The sequence below is a fragment of the Bicyclus anynana genome, chromosome 4 (genome assembly GCF_947172395.1).
Source record: "Bicyclus anynana chromosome 4, ilBicAnyn1.1, whole genome shotgun sequence".
NCBI classification, from domain to species: domain Eukaryota; kingdom Metazoa; phylum Arthropoda; class Insecta; order Lepidoptera; family Nymphalidae; genus Bicyclus; species Bicyclus anynana.
The window spans coordinates 10,766,991-10,788,419 of NC_069086.1; the positions used below are offsets into that span (position 1 = coordinate 10,766,991).

The 21,429-nt window shown below is 36.6% G+C and overlaps 2 protein-coding genes across 3 annotated transcripts in view; one reads left to right on the top strand and one right to left on the bottom strand.

Moving 5' to 3' along the window:
- Positions 1-571: 571 nt before the first annotated feature.
- On the bottom strand, positions 572-18,073 carry LOC112043346 (uncharacterized). The gene is made up of 10 exons (XM_024078720.2): positions 16,591-18,073; positions 12,924-13,128; positions 10,831-10,984; positions 10,099-10,259; positions 8,953-9,119; positions 7,818-7,958; positions 6,899-7,063; positions 6,092-6,317; positions 5,458-5,614; positions 572-4,967 (listed from the first exon to the last, which is right to left on the bottom strand). Exons 1-10 carry the CDS (start codon positions 17,368-17,370, stop codon positions 3,116-3,118), a joined length of 4,008 nt encoding a protein of 1,335 aa, XP_023934488.2. The 5' UTR covers positions 17,371-18,073; the 3' UTR covers positions 572-3,115.
- Positions 18,074-18,321: 248 nt separating this feature from the next.
- Positions 18,322-21,429, top strand: part of LOC112043347 (uncharacterized) — a 97,444-nt gene continuing 94,336 nt past the window's right edge. The window contains exon 1 of one of the 2 annotated variants that reach the window (XM_024078727.2): positions 18,322-18,653. The gene's annotated coding sequence lies outside the window, so the exon portion shown is untranslated. The remainder of the gene's footprint in view (positions 18,654-21,429) is intronic. The other variant, XM_052881261.1, reaches the window with a different exon arrangement.

Genomic DNA, 21,429 nt, shown 5'->3' on the forward strand with positions numbered 1-21,429 from the left:
AAAAATTTTCTTGTACGTTGTTTCATTTCAAGGATCTTTATATCTATACTTCTATACTAACATTATAAATGCGAAAGTATGTCTGTCTGTTACCTTTTCTCAGCTAAACCGATCTAGATGAATTTTGTTATAATGGTAAATGGGACCTTGGAGCAAAACATGGGGTACTTTTTGACTCTAAATAAAAAATTAAATAGGGGTTGAAAGTGTGTATGAAAAGTCATAAATCATAAAAAAATATGAAATAGGTATAATGTAATACAAGAATTTTTAAAATTCATCCCTTAAAGTGGTGACTGGGGGTGGAAAGTCTACATTGATTTCCACGCGGACGAAGTCGCGGGCGTCCGCTAGTTATTCTATTCTTTTATTGGCCACCATTTTGCTTTATCAATAAAGATTTAAAATTGTCTTCAAAAGTTCCAGCAGACAAACATACATACATACATACGATTGCATGTGCATTTCATAAAGGTATGTGACATCTCATTCAGTACAAATATGTGAAACTATTGTACTAATTAAATTGAATAGTTATAAACAATAGGGGTAAGCTGGCAATGACGGGTGATTGTTCATTTCAACGAAAGAATTTTAATAAATAGATTACAATCTATTCAAAATGTAAATATACAACCACATCGATATTTTATTGGTTAGATTATAAAAATTGGACCGCATGTGTGTCCTCGCAGTAATGTAACAATATTACAAACAAAAATCTCTACATAACAAAACTTACAGATATTAGTCAACTTTATTTTATACATTCTATAGTACACGATTATTTAACATTAATATTTACCTAATATTATATTTTATACATTTATGTATATTATAATATTCTCCGATTTGTAATAAGTTAATAAAACTATAAAATATCTTCTTCGTAAAAGTATAGGCATTTAATAAGGCTAATGTAGGTAATGAAACAATATTTGGTTATTTCACGGTTCTCTTTGAATTACAACAACAAATACTTAATAGATAAATAATTTATACAAAGCACTTTGTACTTGCCTTTGTTTGTTTAGATTTTTTGTATCGATTTCATTTGTTTCCAATTCTGAGCCTTAAAAACGGGCATAAAATACTTAACATCTAAAAAAATATTCAAAAAGAAAATCAAGATCATTTGGCTGATTTTTTCAAGGTACAAAATTATGTCAAATTATATTACAAAATGTCAATTATACTTATTAAAAATTAAATTGATGATTCTTATTGGAGTCATGAGCATACAATATACATTTATGTATTAGCAATGTTGAAGTTAAACACTACCAGAGTCAGGAAATCTATTCCTCTCATTTGTGCGCAGTTCTATAATTATTATCAATATGTCCAATATACCCATTCTCCTCCAACTAGTCGGGAAAGACTGTATTAGGAGTGGGTATTGAGACTTTAATTATTCACCTATTGTCCAAAAGCCTTCTATAACCAGAGTTTCTCAAAGATTTTATACTATTGGATATGTTACGTGCCTACAAAATCACCACTAAAAGTGAATTTCTACTCCCCCTAAGCGCACCCATGCAAAATTTTGTGTTTATTATACTAATGATATATTTATGTATACATATATAGTTTTTACTTAATGTAACGTCTAGCGAGACAGGTCTGGTACAATAATTCAATGATGTTAAATACTGTTAGATGTGTTACTAGCACATGAAAAATGAGGCGCTCAAAAGAGGAAATTTCCACATCTCACTGTTAGTTGTGGTTGTGTACGAACGTTATTTAAACCGTCCGTCCGTCCGTCCGTCTACAATGTCGAGTTGTGTGTTCAGAAAGTGTAAAAACAATATATACATAAATATAATGGAATTCAAGTCAAAATTGTGCATGTGTGCGCTCAGCGTTGTAGCCTATTTCAGATCACTTGTTGCGGTGATTTTGTAGGGACGTAACCGATCTATAGTATAAAATTATCATTGCAATAATTGGTCTGAGGCCACAGGTTTTAGATCATCAGGTTAATTAATTTTCGATTTTATTACAAATGCAGCAATGTTAATAATATTTTATTACTGGCAGTAACAAAAAGGACGATGCTAGCGAAATATCCATTGCAACATAAAAATATTGAGTAAACATAAATACTTTTAAGGATTTGATATTTTAGCCTTATTCGATATTTAGCTCATTTGCAGTTTTTTTTTTCAAATTTCACATTGTGATTTTGTGCTCAAGTAATTCATAAATTCATAAATATTATATAATTTTTGATTGTGATACTTATTACAAAGATGTTTCAAGATAAGCGGACAAATTATTATATGATATAGATGGTAAATATTGTGTCCTATTGACTCCTTTACAAGGATCTATTTAAAATAAAAATATAATAGAATCACTAACATAGCTGCTCAACTATCGCTCAGATCACTTTCTAAATCCATTCAATGTCAACAATATAAAAAAAATATTTCCGGAATAATAACGGTTTAGCAATGCAAACAAAGTTTTATAACATTGTATCTCATTTTTCTGAAACTATGTATAAATAACTATTAAGAAGGAATGTCGATATTTTAAAATTGAGATAAACTTCATTGAGCTATTTGAGACAACAATTCATGGCCTCAATTTTTTTCTATTAAATAATGTATTTTTTATAATCAAATATAAGCTACAGTGTAGCACTATTCAGTTTATATTATTACTATTGTTATTGCTTTTCATAAGACCGATTTACACAACAAACATAATGATTTACCTACGGGAAAAATCTACTTCTGACTTGCATCAGAAATAATTTATATTTCAATCGTTTCCCAAAAACATACAGATTCAACGAAGAATATTGAAGAGAACATTCTAACAATCGAGTACAAAACAACGTATATCATCTATATCTCGATCCGCTAACTCCTAATATAATTAATTATCATCTCTCATAAACTATCGGCTGCAAAATAATTTGAATGCATTCCTAGCTTCATTAAACTTACGACTATCTAGATAATCTTATTTACAATCACTAACAAATAATTGTTCAAATGTTTAATTACATCACTCCAATGCGTGTATTGGAACGTCTCAGCGGAACCCCGGGGCCGAGGAAGCTGACGGACAGGGAACGTCGATACGAGGACGGCGTGTCGCGTCAGTCGGCGCGCGTCGACTCGGAGAAGCTGTCGTCCAGGTAGCCGTGCAGTGCGTGCGCGCCGTGCGCCAGGTGCGCACCCAGCCCCTCGAAGCTCACGTTCTGCTCCACGAACGTGTCGTGCACCTGGGTGGGCGGCTCCACGCGAAACTGGCCCAGCGTCCACGGGTCGCTCGCGTCAGGCGCGCGCCGCACTGCGCTGTCGAACGGCGACAGGTTGCCCCACGGCTGCGGCGGCGGCGTGTTCAACATTGTAGGCAAGTTGTCCACGCGTGAGTGCAGCGGCGACTGCAGCGCGGGCTCCGTCCCGAACGACGACGCTCCCCACACTAACGATTCGATGCCGGGCGTCGTACTGTTCATGGGATTGAAGCCCCAAGAGTTCGGGATTTCTGGCGGAGGCACGTTCGGAGGTATCTCGAGCACCTTGGGCACCGACCGCCCGTACACGTCCTGCGCCCTCGCACTCAAGTGCGGGCGTGATGCGTGGCTTCCGTCGGGGCTCGGCAGGTGACTGTACTTGCCGACGCCTGCCGGACTCTTCTTATTGTTGCTGTAACTGTTCTCTACGCTCGGTCGGGGCGAATAGGGGCTGTGGTGCTGCTGGCGCGACATCGGGCTGTACTGACCGGGCGTTCTGTTTGGATTGTTCCGAATGTTGTCGCTCTTGACTCCCAGGCCGGGGTCGGGGCTCGCGTGAGTGGAAGGGTGCGGTGAAAACGGAGCGTGATGCTTAGGCATGGGACTGAAGTTATCAGTACTCCACGCTCCTGGCTTCTGCAGATCCGGCTTGACGATCTGGCTCGTGTCCGGGCTCGGCTGAGCGGAGTAGGGACTAGGCTGCGACGAGTATGGGCTGGGCTGCGTGGAGTAGGGACTGGGTTGAGTCGAGTAGGGACTCGGCTGAGCGGGGCTGGGCTGAGTTGAATATGGACTTCTCTGTGAAGAGAACTGACTCTCTTGTCTAGGCATCGGGCTGTAGCCCGATGTGCTGTAGTTCCAATTACCGAGATTCTTTATATCTTGTTTCATTCCTATAGTTTCGGGACTAGGTTTGTTCTCGAGAGAAGTCGTCGGACTACATTGCTCGATGCCTTTGCCTTGTCGTATTTTTGTGTGACTTTCTAATCTGTTGAGTGGACTCGCCTCAGATTTATGAGAAGGAGTACTTTTAAACTGACCTAAATTCCAAGAATGGTTGCCCTTTGTCAACTCTGGGGGAACGTCAGGGCTACTGGGCACCTGACTGTCTGGCTTTTGGACGGGACTAAAGTGTGGACTTCCCGCGTCAGTTTTGACGGAGTCTGACCTGGGGGTGGATGACGAGTCGGGTTTGGATTGAGCGAGCGGACTCGATATTTGTCGGACAGCACCTGAGCTTGCGTTCTCTGACGCAGTTTTCGATTGCTCGACGACCTTATTACTAGGGGAAGATGTCATTTGTTTTTCGACAGATGCACGCTTTTCGGAAACGCTGGTACTTAAATCGGGTACACTTTTCGGCTCCTGGAACACAGTATCGGAAGACTTGTCGGGAGATTTAATTTCTGCTTTACTACTACAACTTTCAGCCGTGTCATTCTTTTCGGAATCTTTTTCTTCTTCAGTCTTGGAGGTCTGCGTCTTTGACTTTTTCCTTTTAGATTCTTCAGTTTTGCTCTCTTTGGCTTTAATTTTTTCCGGGTCCAAGCTGTCTTTGAGGTCCTGAAGTTCCTTTCCCGTGTAAAGACGTTTCATGCCTCTCGGCAAAGCACGACATGAACTTAAGTTTAGCGATTCTAAGCAAGGACATCTCAGTAGCACTTTCTTGATAGCTTCATACGAGACAGACGATCCACACAAATTGAGAACTCTGTAAAAAATCAAATTCCCAATCAACCCTTAACTATCTACACATTGAAACTTAGTATTAAAAAGTAATCATTTGAAGTTTTATTTCGGCATTTCGTGTCTACTGAGCATATTTGTAATTCCAAGACTTTAAGGCGCTTTTCAGCAGTTTTCAGCAGCAGCAGTCATTTCACACCTAATGATAATTATAATTAACTAGTTCTTAAGTTAATGAAAATAAATATGATTAATAAGCTTAAAACAATTAGATATAGTTACTATATTTTGAATAATATTTTACAAAATAACAATACATAATTTAAAATAAAAACAGTTATGAAATTACATGCGTTATCTACCCTCATTTCTAATTTGTTTGTTAGTAAACAGTACTCCTCGAGTATTAGTATAGTAACTTTGTTAAAGCCCCTTTCTAAAGTCCCTTTTGTTGTACAACATTAACGATTGTTTCAATGAACACGAGTACTGACTCCTCTGAGCACGTGACTCACCTCAGTTTGCTGCTCGGGGACTCGGCCAGCGCGCAGACGGCGGCGTGCAGCACCTTGCCGTTGGAGGCCCACGACAGGTCCAGCTCTATGAGGCTGTGCGACCACTTCTCGCAGATCAGCTCCAGGCACGCGTTCGTTTGCCGCAACACGTTGCACCCTGACGGAACAGAATCATCGCATCCATATTAGTTTAAGAGACAAAATTAACTTATGATTTATTTATAAAATAAATAAATAAATAAATAAATAAAATAAAATAAACTTTCACTTTTATATTATTCTTAAACTACAGGTTCAGATTAAATGAAATTACGTAATATTTAATTTTGTTATGCACTCTTGATCACCGAAAATTTAGATTTCCAGGTTTATTCATGACATAGAATGCAGGGGGTCGAAAATCACCTAAATGGGTACGAGAAAAGATGGGTAAAGCCGTGCCTAATTCGACTTAGCAGGGTGCACTGCTGCACCACTTGATTTATGTCAAATATACTTTATAATAGTTTTATTTATTAATATGATGAAAGGGGATGGCCAAGGCAAACGTTCCTGGACCAAAGCAAAGAGATCGAGCAGGTTGAGCCGCGTGGCGCCGCGCACAGCCGGTATTCAGCACACAACACAAACACACCTCCGAGGAACAGATGCTGCAAGTCCCAGGCCGGCACCCGCACCAGGCCCGAGTCGGTGATGCGCTGCAGGCCCCGCAGGTCGAGCAGGTTGAGCCGCGTGGCGCCGCGCACCAGCCGCGCCAGCGCGTCGTCCCCCAGCCGGTACTCCCCCACGCACGCGCGCTCCTCGGCCACGCTGCCGGCTATCGATACCTCCTCCAACTGGGTCCAGCCACCGGCCTCCATCTGACGATCGCAGATTTTACACTTATAAACTAACTTCGCTGATCCACTGACTACCTTATGCAGCATCATCAGATCCTCGGTCAAGTCTAGAGAAATTTCAGCAGCAGTCTGGTATCATTGGGAAGTTGGTTGTATTCTGTGGCCTCAGGAAAACACATTGAGAAGTTGGTTCTGTTTATTTATGAACAACTGATTACATAGTCTAACATTATCACCCAAACTTCCAACCCACATTGGAGTTATGTGGCGGGATGAATAGCTCAGGCTCCAAATCCTCTATGCTGTAGGAAGTGAGCCAATAAAAAAGGCTGATAATGATACAAAGTAGAAAATTCTTTATTCAGTCACACAAATACTTTATTTAGTTATTATACATGTTTAACCCAACATGTAATGTTGTTTGCTAAATTTTAACCTTTGCTATTGATATTTTTGCAATAAAAAGAAGCCTAGTCTGCTCCAAAAGTATAGCTTATCTCTGTAATAAAATTCTAAAAGCTTGTTAATTTTTACCCAAAAAATCCTGTTGACTTGAAACCCCAATTTGGAAGGCGATTAAAATTATGATGGCGATGACATACCTGTTGAGTCTTCGTGGCCGAAGCTAGAACTAACTGAGCATTGGCTGCCCTGAATACCCTGATCTTAGGGCATCCCTTCTGCAGAGCTTCCAGGGGTATAGGGGCCGGATGAGACGTCGCCTGAGCACCAGATATATCTAGCACTTCGAGATTCGGACAGTGACTCTGTTGATAAATACACATAATAACTTATAAACAATTAATACACACAGTGACTTAGTCCTGACCGCAACGAATCTCACAGTTATAGACGCCCTAAGAAATCACGATCATAATTATCTCTTTTGTTGTGATTGGACAAAATATGTAGTCAAAATTATTCAATTGTTGTCTTCGTTCAAAAATAAAATAATAAATGAAAGAGAAACTTAAATATTAGTAGTAGTTGAATCTCACACTCTTTCATTGTGATGGGACGAAATATGTAGTCAAAATTATTCAATTGTTGTCTTTATTCAAAAATAAAATAATAAATGAAAGGGAAACTTAAATATTAGTAGCGCTTAGTAGCGCCAACTCTCTTATCGTGTTTCACTTCACAAGCTCCTACTAGTTAGTTCTCAATTATACCGTTAAAAACGAAAAAGATTCGGCGCTGGGCTGACTTGTGTAGTGCAGTAGAGGTACTACAGATAACGCTGTTAAAACTTAACGGTATGCCATTTCGATTACACTTTTCGTAACGCATTTACCAGCTTACTTACTCCCCAAGTCAAGCGTGGCTAGAGAAGTTTTACTTCAAACACTTACGGCTACGGAGGAGAGTATTTGCGGCAGCGCGGAGAACTTGGTTTGTTCGCGCCGCAGCGGTTCAAGCTTAGACCCACAAAGCTGGTCAAATGTGGCAGCAAGTAATTCAAAAAGCTGGTCTAATTTGGCAGCAAGTAGATATTCAAAACAAAAAACAAAAAGAACTTACGGCGACTGAGGAGAGTATTTGCGGCAGCGCAGAGAACTTGTTGTTGGCGAGCGTGAGGTGCGTGAGACGCGCGCCGCAGTGACTCGCCACGCGCGCCATGGACGCCGCCGACAGACACGTGCTCGACCCGCCCGTCTCCGACTGTACACACACGCACACACATTAAAATACGATTTCATACACAACAAATAACTCTGCGGGGGATTTGTCGCCAATATTGCGCTCTTCGATACGTCAGGAACCAGACTGTCTCTAAGGACCTGCGTGAATATAGCCCGCACCAGGAGGCTATCTAAGGCCCACGCTGCACACTCAGACCAATTATAGAAGGACCTGTATCGCACACATAGTCACGAACAAAATTGTCTGTCATTTTCTAAGGAAAACGAGCTTAGATTTGGAATATATCTTAAACTAAACTAGAAGTTTTTGCCCGTTTTTTACACAATTCAATTACACAAAAAGGTATTTTTACGGAGCTCTTTAACCGACGAACACGATTGAAACTACTTAACATCGATTCTATAGAGACAGTTTTTATAATCGCATTAGATCGTTGATCATATACTTTGACAGAAAATTAACGTCTAGCGAGGCAGGTCCTATACAATAATTGGTCTGAGGCTGCACACGAATGACACCGCACGCAGGAGGCCTTGGACGTGCTTTGCCCCGAGCTCTTGCGGGCCCGAAAGAACAAAGCGGGAGCCATTCCTGTACAAATGGGGGCAAAATTCAAAATTCATTTATTTCAAGTAGGCTCAGTTCACAAGCACTTTTGACACGTCAGTTGACTATTTGTAAAGATTCTACCACCGGTGTCGGAAGGCTGGTCCTGCTGAGAAGAACACATTGCTTAATGTTATGCATGCTATGTTCACACACACACATATATTAAAATACGATTTCATACACAACAAATAACTCTGCGGGGGATTTGTCGCCAATATTGCGCTCTTCGATACGTACTTTAAAACTTTTAGGTACTTTAAATTAGAAATTTACAAGAAATCAATATCAGGTAAGTAGGGGGTCTACCCAACATGGAAATACATGGCAAGGGGTCTATGACACAAAAAAGTTTGGGGAACTCTGGTCTAAGTTCACTTTGGACATATATCTATCAAAAGTTCACCGTCAGTGAGAGATCGAGCCGCTGCAGCTTAGGTAGCCCCTGCACCACGTCGAACAGCTGCTCCGGCGTGATGCGGCTCCAGCCCGCCACGCTCAGCTCCACCAGCCCGGGGCAGTAGTCCACCACACACGCTAGCACCCACGACACGTTGCACACCTTCCATTGAGCTGCAACACCGAAAGACATGTTGGACATCAAGACTGTCATCTACTATATAAAAATAAGTCGGGTTTTCCTTCCTGACGCTATAACTCCAGAACGCACGAACCGATTTCCACGGTTTTGCATTCGTTGGAAAGGTCTCGGGCTCCGTGAGGTTTATAGCAAAAAAAATCAGGAAAAGGTAGGGGTAGGGTAGGGGTAGAGTTGGGTAGGGGTAGTTGAAAGTTTACATCGAGTTTCACGCGGACGAAGTCGCGGGTGTCCGCTAGTTGTCTTATGAAATTGTCAATCCATTAGAACATATTAATATAACGACTAGCAGACGCCCGCGACTTCGTCCGCGTGAAATTCAGTTTTTCACAATTCCCGCGGGAACCATGGATTTTTCCCAAAAGTAACTTATGTGTTAATCCAGAATAAATCAATTTCCATTCCATACAAACATACACACTTACACACAAACTTTGGCCTTTTACGTTAATTTTGTTTTAAGTGGTAATACATCACACTTATAATAAAGTGTGATGTATTACCACTTAAAACAAAATTAACGTATTTCTCTTTGACTTCAAAATAACTGTGTATTCTTAAGCAATTTTAATTGTTTACAGGATGCTTGTTTACACAATGGAGCCTTTTTGAAATTCTTGTTGATCTGTTTGTACGCGGTTTGTACAAGGTTAACCTTTGGAACAGCTGGACTGATTTTAATGGAACTTTCACTGGAAGAAGGACTTTGTATACTACTTTATATACCAAAAGAAAACATGCTTCTCGCGGGATTTGTAACATACTAAATTTTACGTGGTCGCGATCTCCAGGCGCCTAATAAAAGAATTAACTAACTAAAAATAAATAAATGGTTAAGTTTTATTCGTTTGTATGCCCTACGTCTGGGTGAGAGGAATACCAGTAAAATCTTTCTATCTAATCTGCTAATCTAATAAGCTAATGTGTATGAGTATAAAGTAAAAACACACTTACCAATATTTAAAGATTGACATTGGGATAAACGATTTTCTAGTAGCCAGACTAGTTTGTAGTCAGTTTTGCATTTTTCAACAGTGTACTGTGCAAGGTCAACATTTTTCCACAGCTCGGGCCTACAACTGACACTGTGCCATAACTTACACACCCTACCCAACCTGAAATTAAATAAAGATTAAAAATCAATACACTATGTACTTCAAAAACTGATATGGACGGCGAATGCTGTAATTCATTCATCCAACTGTTTTCAACAATCTTCCAGACAGTCAAAAATCTTATAAATGCATTGTTTTCCTATTAAAAAGTGGATGCACAATCAGTGACCAAAAAACGTCCCCACTCAATGAGTGTGCAACACAACTTCTTGGCACTCAATTCAAGAAGTCGCATTTGCAAATTCAACCTTAAACTCAATACTTAAGGTTGAATTAGCTCTGAATTTGGGATTTTATTGAATATTGGACTATATTTAAAGGCCTTTAGGTAGAATTTGTAAGAAAGAGAGTGACTTAATTGTAGAATGTCTTTAGTCTCTAGTGTAGTACTTCTCTTTTCTGTGGGAATACGGGATAAAATGTAGCCTATGACACTCACAAATAACGTGGCTTTCGAGTAGGGAAATAATTTTCAAAATTGGTTCCATAGATCCAGATATTACCCCTACAACACAACAAACAACCTAACCTCTTTATAATATTAGTATAATTTAACAGTAATTCTGCTCACCTGATTACAGCTGGCAATGTACCTTGTTGTACAACATTTTCAAAAATTTTAACTAAAATCTCTTCAGGCATGGAATGCGCCCATGGACTCTGAGGCCCACTTCCCTTACTATCTGTTTCACTACTTCTAGTACATTCAGTCTTTTGAGCTTTATCTGAAACATAAATTATTATTAGAACTACTCATGAATTTTATTATTGTTATATAACTAAGTATGCACATGCACATTAACATAACACTTTGCTACCAAACACACAAATACAGTACAAACATTCTAGCCAGGTGTCATATTATTCCACACAAGTTTTATATTACATTTTTTTTCTCTCATTTAATTAATATTTGTCCTTTTTTCTATTTTTAACAATGTTCAAAAAATTACAAAATACAGCCTGTTACTCGGTGAAGATGTAGCTTTCTTAAATTGAAAGGATTTTTAAAATCAGTTGAGGAGTTTAAGAGATAAATAGTAAAAAGTAAACAAATTATAATATAAGTATAGACAGCACCTTTATGTGTTTATTTGAGCGAGATCATCAGTAGATGTAGTTTTACAGTTATTATGTGCAAGATGTATTATATAAATTATTGTCTATACCTTTCCCTGATTATTCTTCCTAAAACCTTTTGAATTTCAACAACACTTTCTCAGATTAATCAAATCAAAATTCTCATTAAAAATATGCAATGAACTGTAGATGTGTTAAAACAAATTGATAATCATGAGACAGGATTGGTTACAATCATATAGATTTATTACATATTTTATTTATTTCATTGAGGATTATTAATATAAAAGATAACATTTTGTTTGGACAAAAACATTGTCCATAGCGTATATTTGCTCAGATAGTCTGATAACCGGTGATAGTTAGTGCAATATTTTGGCCTTTGCAATTTATGTTAAATCAGTCAAGTGTCAACTAAAACAGTGGTCTTGTGATAATCATCCAGTTATCAATCAACATTCACAATTTCCAATAACTTTCAAATAAATAAGAACAATATTTAGATAAATTGTAATTAGATATTTAAGTAACTTTGAGATCAATACCAATAAATTTTGTCAATAGTAAATTTTAGAGACAAAACTCAGTAACAAATTCTAAGTACTATACGCAGGGTGCTCGGGATTATTTCTCATAAATCTTTAAGGAAAATTAATTAAAAACGAACATGTGTTCTAAAATGAATAGATTCAGAGTTAAAAGTATTTCTTTTGTAAATAGATCTTAAATTGTGTTCCTTAAATAGCATCCTTATATTATGACCTAACCAAACTTATTCATTAATAAATATCATGAAGTAGCTTACTAGTGAAGTGGGGAGTGCCAGTAGCAATATCTCGTCGATATCGACAGTCTTACCACTTCGATTACGTATTTTAAAATGCAAGGTTAGATAAAGGCGTCTGTTACATGGATTGTCGAAATTATTTAAGTTACTTTGTATGAAAACATAAAAAATATTTTGTTTTTGTAAAAAAAAATTAGATATGCAGTTCGGCTCCAATAAGTGGACGTGTTAACACCTTGAAGTTGTGGGAAATACTCCCGAGCACCCTGTATATTGCTTGCAATTTCACCTGCAGGCCTAAAATGCGCGCAAAGACATAACACGATAATTTTACTATTTATCTCTCTCTCTCCCTCTTTGCTCCAATTGCAGCAAAAAAGAGAGAAATATTTATGTTATCTATTTTGTTGCTGTAAGACGAAAGAGAAAGCTATTGTAATCAAAATTATCTTGTTATCTCTTAGTACTTAGAGCACTCTTGGTGCATCTTAGTCTTGTTAGTAAAACGTTTATTGGGTAAATCAATCCGAGTTTTTGTCTTATGAAAGGCCTTTTGCTATTCATTGCTGTACATCAGAACAGATCCAAGCCAAATACAAAAAAATAACCCAAACTGGGAATTAATTGACTCTTAAACGATTACATATGTGCACCAAATATTGATACAGTGTTGAAAACAGTCAGGGGTATTCAGTGAATAAACCATACTCTATCTAAGCATGCATGCGTTGTCACTTAACATTAGGTAAATCGTAAAGGAATAATAGTCAAAACTTATGTCATTAAAATTGTTTTACCTTTAGTTTTGGAGTTATTATTATTAGATTTTTTAGGTTTAGAACGGGTTGCGCGAGGTTTAGGTGCAGCAACACTCATCACTGCGTCCCCTCTCGAAGGATCATACTCCTCACCGGAGCTCGCACTGGCCACTGGTGATGCTGCTCTCTTCTTTTTCGACTTTCTCTGTCCAATATCAGCTACTGATGTTGGTGTTGGGGCTACCTGCAATTGGAAAATCATACCTCAACACTGATACAATACTCAATACATTCTAGAAATAATTAAAAACATATTTCAAAAATTTGGAACAAATCTATACATAGAAAAATGAATTGCTGTTTGTTAGTTTCGCTAAAACTCAGAACGGCTGAACAGATTTATCTTATCTTGGTCTTGAAATATTCATGGAAGTATAGGAAAGATTGAAAAGGTGAGAAAAATTAGAATAATTGCCAGGAAAACCATTAAAACAACCCTTTTCTATTTCCCATACAAACATTTAGGAGTAGGGGTAGGGGTAGGGTAGGGTAGGGGTAAGGTAAGGATAGAGTAGTGTAGTAGAGTAAAGATAGGGAAGAAGTGCGCATAAGTCAAAGCGAAGCCTGATCGGGTCTGCTAGTCTATAGATAAATTTTGGGATAAATAGTTGCACATACATATTATAATCTAAAAATGAAATAAGACATTATTGATTAAATATAACATTATCTTTACAGCAATCTATGTGAGCTAATAATGATAAACAATTTTAAATGGTTTGGTCAACCACAAACAAGCAGATGATAAAGGTTACCTAATTAAAACAAAACAAAATTATATTTGAATTTCAACAAAAAGTATTGTGCTTGAATAAAAAGACAAAAGTATAGCTTAATATCTTATTATTATGTACTTTTCCTATGTTGCTCATGTAAAAAACATGATTATGAGAAACTTTCACCAATTACTCCATTCATTAATTATCAAGTAAATTGATTGCTTTTCTTTCATGCAATTTGAATAATAGCCATAATGTTAAGTGTCTTTTGAATGAATCAATCAAAAGTTGATCATTATTAATTGTCAGGTTAATATTATAATCTATACTAATATTATAAATGCAAAAGTAAGTCTGTCTTTTCACGACTAATCGGCTGAACCAATCAAGATGAATTTTGGTTTTATTATAAATGGGACCTTGGAACAGATTATTCGGCTACTTTTTATCCTTGAAATAAAATGAGAAGGGGTGAAATAGGGGTTGAAAGTTTGTATGGAAAGTCCATTTTTAGAGTTACAGTTTCCAAAATTTGTTTATAAATCATAAAAAATACAAAATATAATGTGATTCAAATATTTAAAAAATTCGACCCCTTAATGTGAATTTGGGGTTGAAAGTTTACATTGATTTCCACACGGATGAAGTCACGAGCGTCTGCTAGTATAACATAATAATATCATATCCTAACAAATTAATTACTTTTTTATTTTTATATTTTAACCAATTTTTTTTATATATAAACAATTTAGATTGGCTTTCATCTTCAGAATTAACAATTTTATGTAATGATAATTAATATTTTAGAGAATGATAATTTTAAACAAGCAACTGTTAATTTTATTGCCAACTCTGCTTAGCAGAAACTGCTTTCTAAACCAGTGGTAGGGTCTCTACAAACAGTCGAACTTGATGTTTTATAAATGCTTGTATACTGAAATAAATATACATTGAAATTTTTGAAAATCCTGTAAAAGTAATTTTCGAGATACATATTGGTTTAAATTAAAATCTACTAGTGGAGTTTGAGACTAGATGAAGATCATAATAATACACCTCTCACCTCAGGTCAAGAGGTGTAATTTAATTGACTTGTTATTGAGTTATGAAATTAAAATAAATCTATGAATTTATTTTTATCTAATAAGTAGAATTCTAAATAGAAAAATTCAGCAGTTAATAATTCAAATTATTGTACTTATTTCTGGATAAAAGTTACACTGTGTTTAGCTGATAACACATACAATATTTCAGATTAATTGATGATGAATGGTGAATAGTTTTAGTATGAAACTGAAACTGTACTGAAACTTATTCATGTTTAAAATAATTAAAATAAACAATTTAAGTAATTTTAAAATTGAGCAGGTCTTTTCCACACAAGTAATAAGTGTGTAGAACACTTATTACATTGTTTATTAAATTTTTATAAAGTTATCATAAAGTTTTATTAAGCAATCAATAAATACCTTTTAAAAAATATTTAACATCTATTTAAGCTGTTTAATAAAACATTTATTTTGGCTGAATGCTTCTGGTTCATCATGTTTTTATGTACCTGTCTTGTTATTTACTGTAAACATGGCAAATCCCAAATTCCCAAGATGAGAAAAAGACAAATCAGGCAGAATCAAAAATATATATCTTTCATGTTGGAACAGGATGACAGAGAGCAATGTTGGCCGCTATTGGCCAACATTTGTCTTCCTCTCATTTCGGTATGCCATAGTGTGCATCATAGACCTACTGATGTTGAGTGTTGATGACATTAAAAAAGTAAAAGTTTTAATTTCATCTAAACCCTCAAAAATATTATTGGCAGCATAATTCAATCAACTCAGTCATACTTAAGTAGACCAGTAAATCTTTTGATTAGCAACACAACCGACACAACCTTTAACTATCATAATTCATCATCATCCATTAACAACCCATATTCAGCTCACTGTTGAGCATGAGTCTCCTCTCAGAATGAGAGTGATCAGGCCTTAGTCTGCCACGCTGGCCCAATGTGGATTGGCAGGACTTAATACACAAAGAGAATTAAGAAAATTCTCAGATATGCAGGCTTTCGCACAATGATTTCCTTCACCTTTTGAGACATGTAATATTTAATTTTTTAAAACCTTTAACTATAATACCATTACTATATTTGTCAGTTAATCCAGGTCATAAGACTTTACTCTGAATTTCAGTCAAATCAGTTTAAAGATGAAGTAGCGACACTGGGTCACAAACTTTCACATTTATTATCATTGACTATGCAGTTATTAGATTGAAAGATACACAGTTCCTATTTAGGTATTTTATAAGAATTTATAATTCATTCTAATAAAAATATCCAATGAATAGCATTGAACTCAAACTTGAATATAATGTGGTTAATAAATCATATAAATACTGAATTTGATTACTGCAGAGCTTTTTTGATTTATCTTAATATTTATTTAGCAGGGAGCCACTGGATGCTTGAGGGTGTGGTGTACGGAAGTCCATACAGGAGGTCCAGCAGTGGATGAAAATTTATTTTGTTATTACCGTCACATCATAGTAACTTGAAGCTCTCAGCTAAACACAAGAACTTGCTGAGTCAATAATAAATACTTAGAACTAGCTATCGCTCGCAATGCCACCTGATATGTAGACATTTTTGTCTAACCCTTAGCAACAGCACATTTTTGTACAATGAAAAGATAAAATACTTCTTATAGTTCTGATGTACCTATGTGTATGTGAAATTCATGATGAATTGTTCAATAGTTTTATGTGAAATTGTAAGAAATGAGTGAACAAGTAGGAATAAATACACAACAAGATTAGCACAATTACAAACAACAACATATTAAAGTTGTGTGTAATTGCACTAACCATTATTTTGCTTAGTAATTTAAAGTTAAGAAATTATTTTGTTATGTTAAAAAGCTTACCACTTCTTGAAAACTTGTTCGTTTAATCTTAATTTTGATTTTAGTATTTGTATCCACTATCTGACTTCGGTATGTGGGTGTACTGCTATCAGATTTCTTGGACTTCTTTTTGCTACGAGAACTACAGAGATCCAGCATAGATCGAGGTTTTCCACTACAGGGTATCACTATATGAGTCCTTTGTTCCTTTGATTTACTCTTTTTTGATGATAATTGACTAAGTCTATGACTGTAAGGTTTGCCACTAGCTCTCTGCACATTAATTAACGGTAACTTTACACTATGGCCTAGCACTTCATCGTCTGAACTTTCACTATCTTCTTCTGCCTCCTCAACCTCCTCCTCATCGTGGCACTCACTACTACTAACTAAATTTAAGTTTTTTCCACCTTTCACTTGTGACACTACACGTTTTGATGTATGTGTCCTTTTGTGGGGATCACGAGAACGTTTTTTCCGCTTCCTCTCTTTGGGAAGACACCCATTGAGTGTGGAGTGGTTGGTGTCGCGCCTGGAGCGCTGCTTGTGCTTTCGGTGGCGAGAACGTGTCGGGGACGGCAGCGCTCCGTTCATCTGCATCCTCTGGTGCGCGATGGCGTCGATGCTCTGCTCGAAGTCGGTCTCCAGCTTGACGCAGGACACGAGCTCTTCCTCGGACTCCGAGTCGGTGGACGGCTCGGACGCCCGTGCGTCAGGGAACAGGTCCTTGCGCACGGAGAGCCTCATGGCGGGCTCGGCAGCGTCGTAGCCACCGTTCACGGGACTCGAACGGCCCGACATACCGCCCGCCTCCCGCCGCCCTCGCGTACCACTTCTACGAACCGCTCACCGTCACCTGTCCGTCGTGAAGTAAACAATCAGTTTGACACATCACATTTTCACTTTTGATGCTGAGACACTCACTGATCACTCGTTAATACTGTGATTACGTTTGATTATCTACAATCGAAGTACCTATCATTATTGTGTTTTTTAACTCGCACTTTCTGAGACAATCCAAAGCATCTTTTTTTCTTTACGTATTCGCATTTTAGGTCATCCATGTTCATGTAACGTTGTGATTGCGAAAAACAAAGTACACATCATTTTCGCGGACACTAACACTTTATCTTTAATTTAAGGCAGACCGATTGCACAAATGTGATTGTATGTACCGATTCCTAATTATTTTTGTCGACTACGAGTTGATGAAAACTGTTGACCTTGTTAAAAGCTTATTAGGTTTCAAATTTTAGTCAACAGATGCAGACATTGTCACGAAAGGTTTGGTTGCAAAGTATTCTTTGTATTGTCGCAGTATCCTTGCAAAGACGTCTTTACACGAATTAAAGAGATTTTAGTTATGGATGTTATCACAAAATATCGGATCTTAAGTTTTCATTTCATTAATTTAAATTTGATCTAGATTAGTGAATTTTGTTGTTTTCTTATTTTGTAATTCCCAAAGTTACAATAAATACTTCAAAGATTAAGATTTCTGTCACAATAAATGTCAAACATATTCTTGAAATTGGTAACACTGAGAAAACCTATCAACCAATAAAATTGTGTGTACACTCTTTCTCAATCGTTCTCATTGGACATTATCTTTTAACAATCACACAACAGCCGTAACATCCTATCAACATAAAGCTGATAGTCCTATCAAAACACTAGTATCGACTTGATGAAATTATTAAAAGTACACGATATTCACCATAATTTGGTCGCATTTTAATACTCTTTACTGAAAAAGTTCAGCGAAAACATCATAGATGGCAGCACGTGCCTAATTTACAGAAATTCAATACAGAAATTGGAACAAGAGTCGAGAGAAGTTTATTGTTTCTCTCATATTTTATGCGTAAAGATTTTTATACATGAAAGTTTTATTTCGTTATTTGTTCGGAACGATGCGTTTGCGTTGTAATATTACATTGAAATATTTATTGCTCCGACCTCTTGAATAATATTGTATGTGGTACCTATTCATGACGTGTGTATCGTATTCGTATAATAATACTGTGTGAGTGATAATGATAACCTACACGGTCTTTCTGTAGCTACTAGCTAGTATATAAACGGTGAGTCATATTTAAATTTATTTGCTGTATCGATGATCTCATAATAATGTGGTAGGTATAGTTGGTATATCGTAGTGGGCATCATTGCCATGATTAGGTTGTACGATGTGGACGATAGCGATTTGTCAATACGTAAAATAACTGAAAATCGTTTTTTAGCTATGAATATACCCACATCACTGTCACCGCATATGTTATGAAAGTTAAACAATCTAATTCCCTAAATATAATTATTTGGCATAGTTTAGCTAAATTTAATAAACCTAATGTAAACTCAAAACTGTAAACATTGTTTTTGTAGGCAATGTAGGGTGACCAATAACCATTAATGAGATAGGACTACACTGATCTTACACACAACAACATTGATGTTAAAATGATACACTTAAAATCGTAACTTAGATAGGTCTTAATAGTTTATGGACAGGAAGGTTTAGGTTTACATAAATAGTATTTGGCCTTTCTTACAAACTGCAACGGTGTGGTGTCCGTCGGTTTTAAAAGCTCTTACCCAGACTTTTTTACGTTAAGTTGTACCTAAACCTAGCACAGTTCAACAAACAATGGTTAACTTAATGTTATTAAAGATAGAGAATTAAATCTAAATAGGTGCCTTAGTATAAGGTACAATATTAAAGTAGTTTCTAATAAAACCCTAAACTCAGAGAAAAATCAACCATAAGACGGATCAAAATAGGTAGGGTAGTTTACTCATATCAAAATTAATATAAACAATATTAATTTCGCATAGACATGATGTAAGGGTCAAAAATTTATCGATATTAATTAATAATAAAAGTTATGGATTTCTTATAAAACTTAACTTAAAAATCATGAATTTTTATTCAATTTTCCAAACGTCAAAAACGCTGTTGTCCGTTTTGTGACGTCACAAAGTTACTTGATTTAATCAACGCCAAATTATTTTTTGTCAAACGATCCGTTTTATGAGATTTGTTACTGACGTCATGAAACTGTTGAAATACAGATACGATAATAAACTATATATGACGATTTAAAAAAAGTGTCAACTAGCCTATCATTCTTCTAAGGTGCCACTACTTGAAAAGTCCACCCAAAAGTTGTTTTTGGCGCTCATTTAGTGAGGTTTTTGGTCGCTGAATTCTAAGTCACTTTTTTGTAAGAGGTCAATAAGTAAGATCCCAAAGCCAGCTTATTTTCACAAAGATGAAACCTTAAAACTCTGGGAGTTTGGCCTAAATGTTAAGTGTCATTATTTCTTCTTTTCAATTTAAAAATGGCGAGCAGCGTTTCGGTAATGATCTGGATAGGTATTTTTCATTAGATTTTGATAATGCAATGAATAAACGTTTTTTAATTTTTCATTCACGTACAGGTATCTCGTGAAGACAAACTTACATATTGTCGAGCAATAGCGCTGAACCGGAAGAATTGCTCTTTGTTTCGTTTGTTCGTTGCGATTCTCAGACCAACTATTGTATAGGACCTGCCTCGCTATACATTAATTTTCTGTCAAAGTATATGATCAACGATCTAATGCGATTATAAAATCTGTATCTATAGCATCGATGTTTCATAGTTGTAATCGTGTTCGTCGTTTAAAGAGCTCCATAAAAATACCTTTTTGTGTAGTTGAATAATATAAAAACGGGCAAAAACTTATAGTTTAGCAAAAGATATATACCAAATCTAAGCTCGTTTTCCTTAGAAAATGACAGAAAATTTCGTTTGTGAATATGGGTGCGATACTGGTCCTTCTTAAATTGGTCTGAGTTGCGATTAGACAAAAAAAGAGCGTTACTTCCGGTCCGGCCGTCCATTCGTGATTTTGTCTTCACGAGATATGTCGTGGGTTGCAATTTAAGTCTACAGGTTGCTCCTCAGAATATCACTCGGGAGCAATATCAACGTTATGACAAATGTACGGGGTAGTAGTAAAAATTCATCTTCAAAAGTATCTTCTACCAGTTATTCATTCCCATTAGGTACGTTGCTGCAGATTTCGCCCTAACAAATTTAGAAATTTTCGGAACGGTATTATTTTATACTTAACTTATTTTTATTTTGTTTCTATATGTAAACCTCGATTGCCTTTATAACTTATACCCATAAGTTGCATATACAAAGCAGATGTAAGACCTTTCAATCATGCTGCATGGATCAGAATGTTGGGCGGTAAAAAGGAGGAATAATAGAAGGCCTGTCAACGAAATACATATTTTGCTATGGATATGTTGTGTGACAAGAATGGATAAAATAAGGAACGAGTATATATGGTAGAGCTTAGTGGAAGACTGAAAGTGACGCCAGTGAAAAATTGAGGAGTAAAAGGTTAGTTATGGACATGTATTGCGGAGGGTTGAAAGTCATATTACCAGAAGAACGTTGAAATTGCGAGTGGAAAGGCAAGATAAGAGGAAGGCCAAAGAAGATATGGTTAGAGTGTGTGAAAGAGGACATGTTTATAAAGGGAGTGGATGATGAGTTGACGAGTAATAGAGATGAATGGATGAGATTATATATTTTGTCGACCACACTTAAGTGGGATAAGGGAAAGGAGACTAATCAACACACAGGTATAGGACTAAAATTGTAAGAGAATGTCATTTCCTACAAAAAATGTCCTTATTTTTTTTTGCATTATGGACGCCTCTTTCAACGTGGCGGTTCCCTCGAAGTTAGATTGGTTAGGATAGCCCTGTTGAGATATATTTTCGTGAACTACGCAACCACACTTCTCATGTTCATAGTGGACTAGAAGTTTGTCATTTGTCAATAATCAGAGCTGATACAT

Excerpts from the sequence above, each read along its gene's own strand:
- LOC112043346 (XM_024078720.2), bottom strand. The coding sequence starts at position 17,370 with ATGTCGGGCCGTTCGAGTCCCGTGAACGGTGGCTACGACGCTGCCGAG. Across the intron at positions 10,260-10,830 it reads ACATTGCCAGCTGTAATCAG|GTTGGGTAGGGTGTGTAAGT; the intron begins GTGAGCAGAATT and ends ATTTAATTTCAG. Across the intron at positions 6,318-6,898 it reads CGGCCACGAAGACTCAACAG|ATGGAGGCCGGTGGCTGGAC; the intron begins GTATGTCATCGC and ends TGCGATCGTCAG.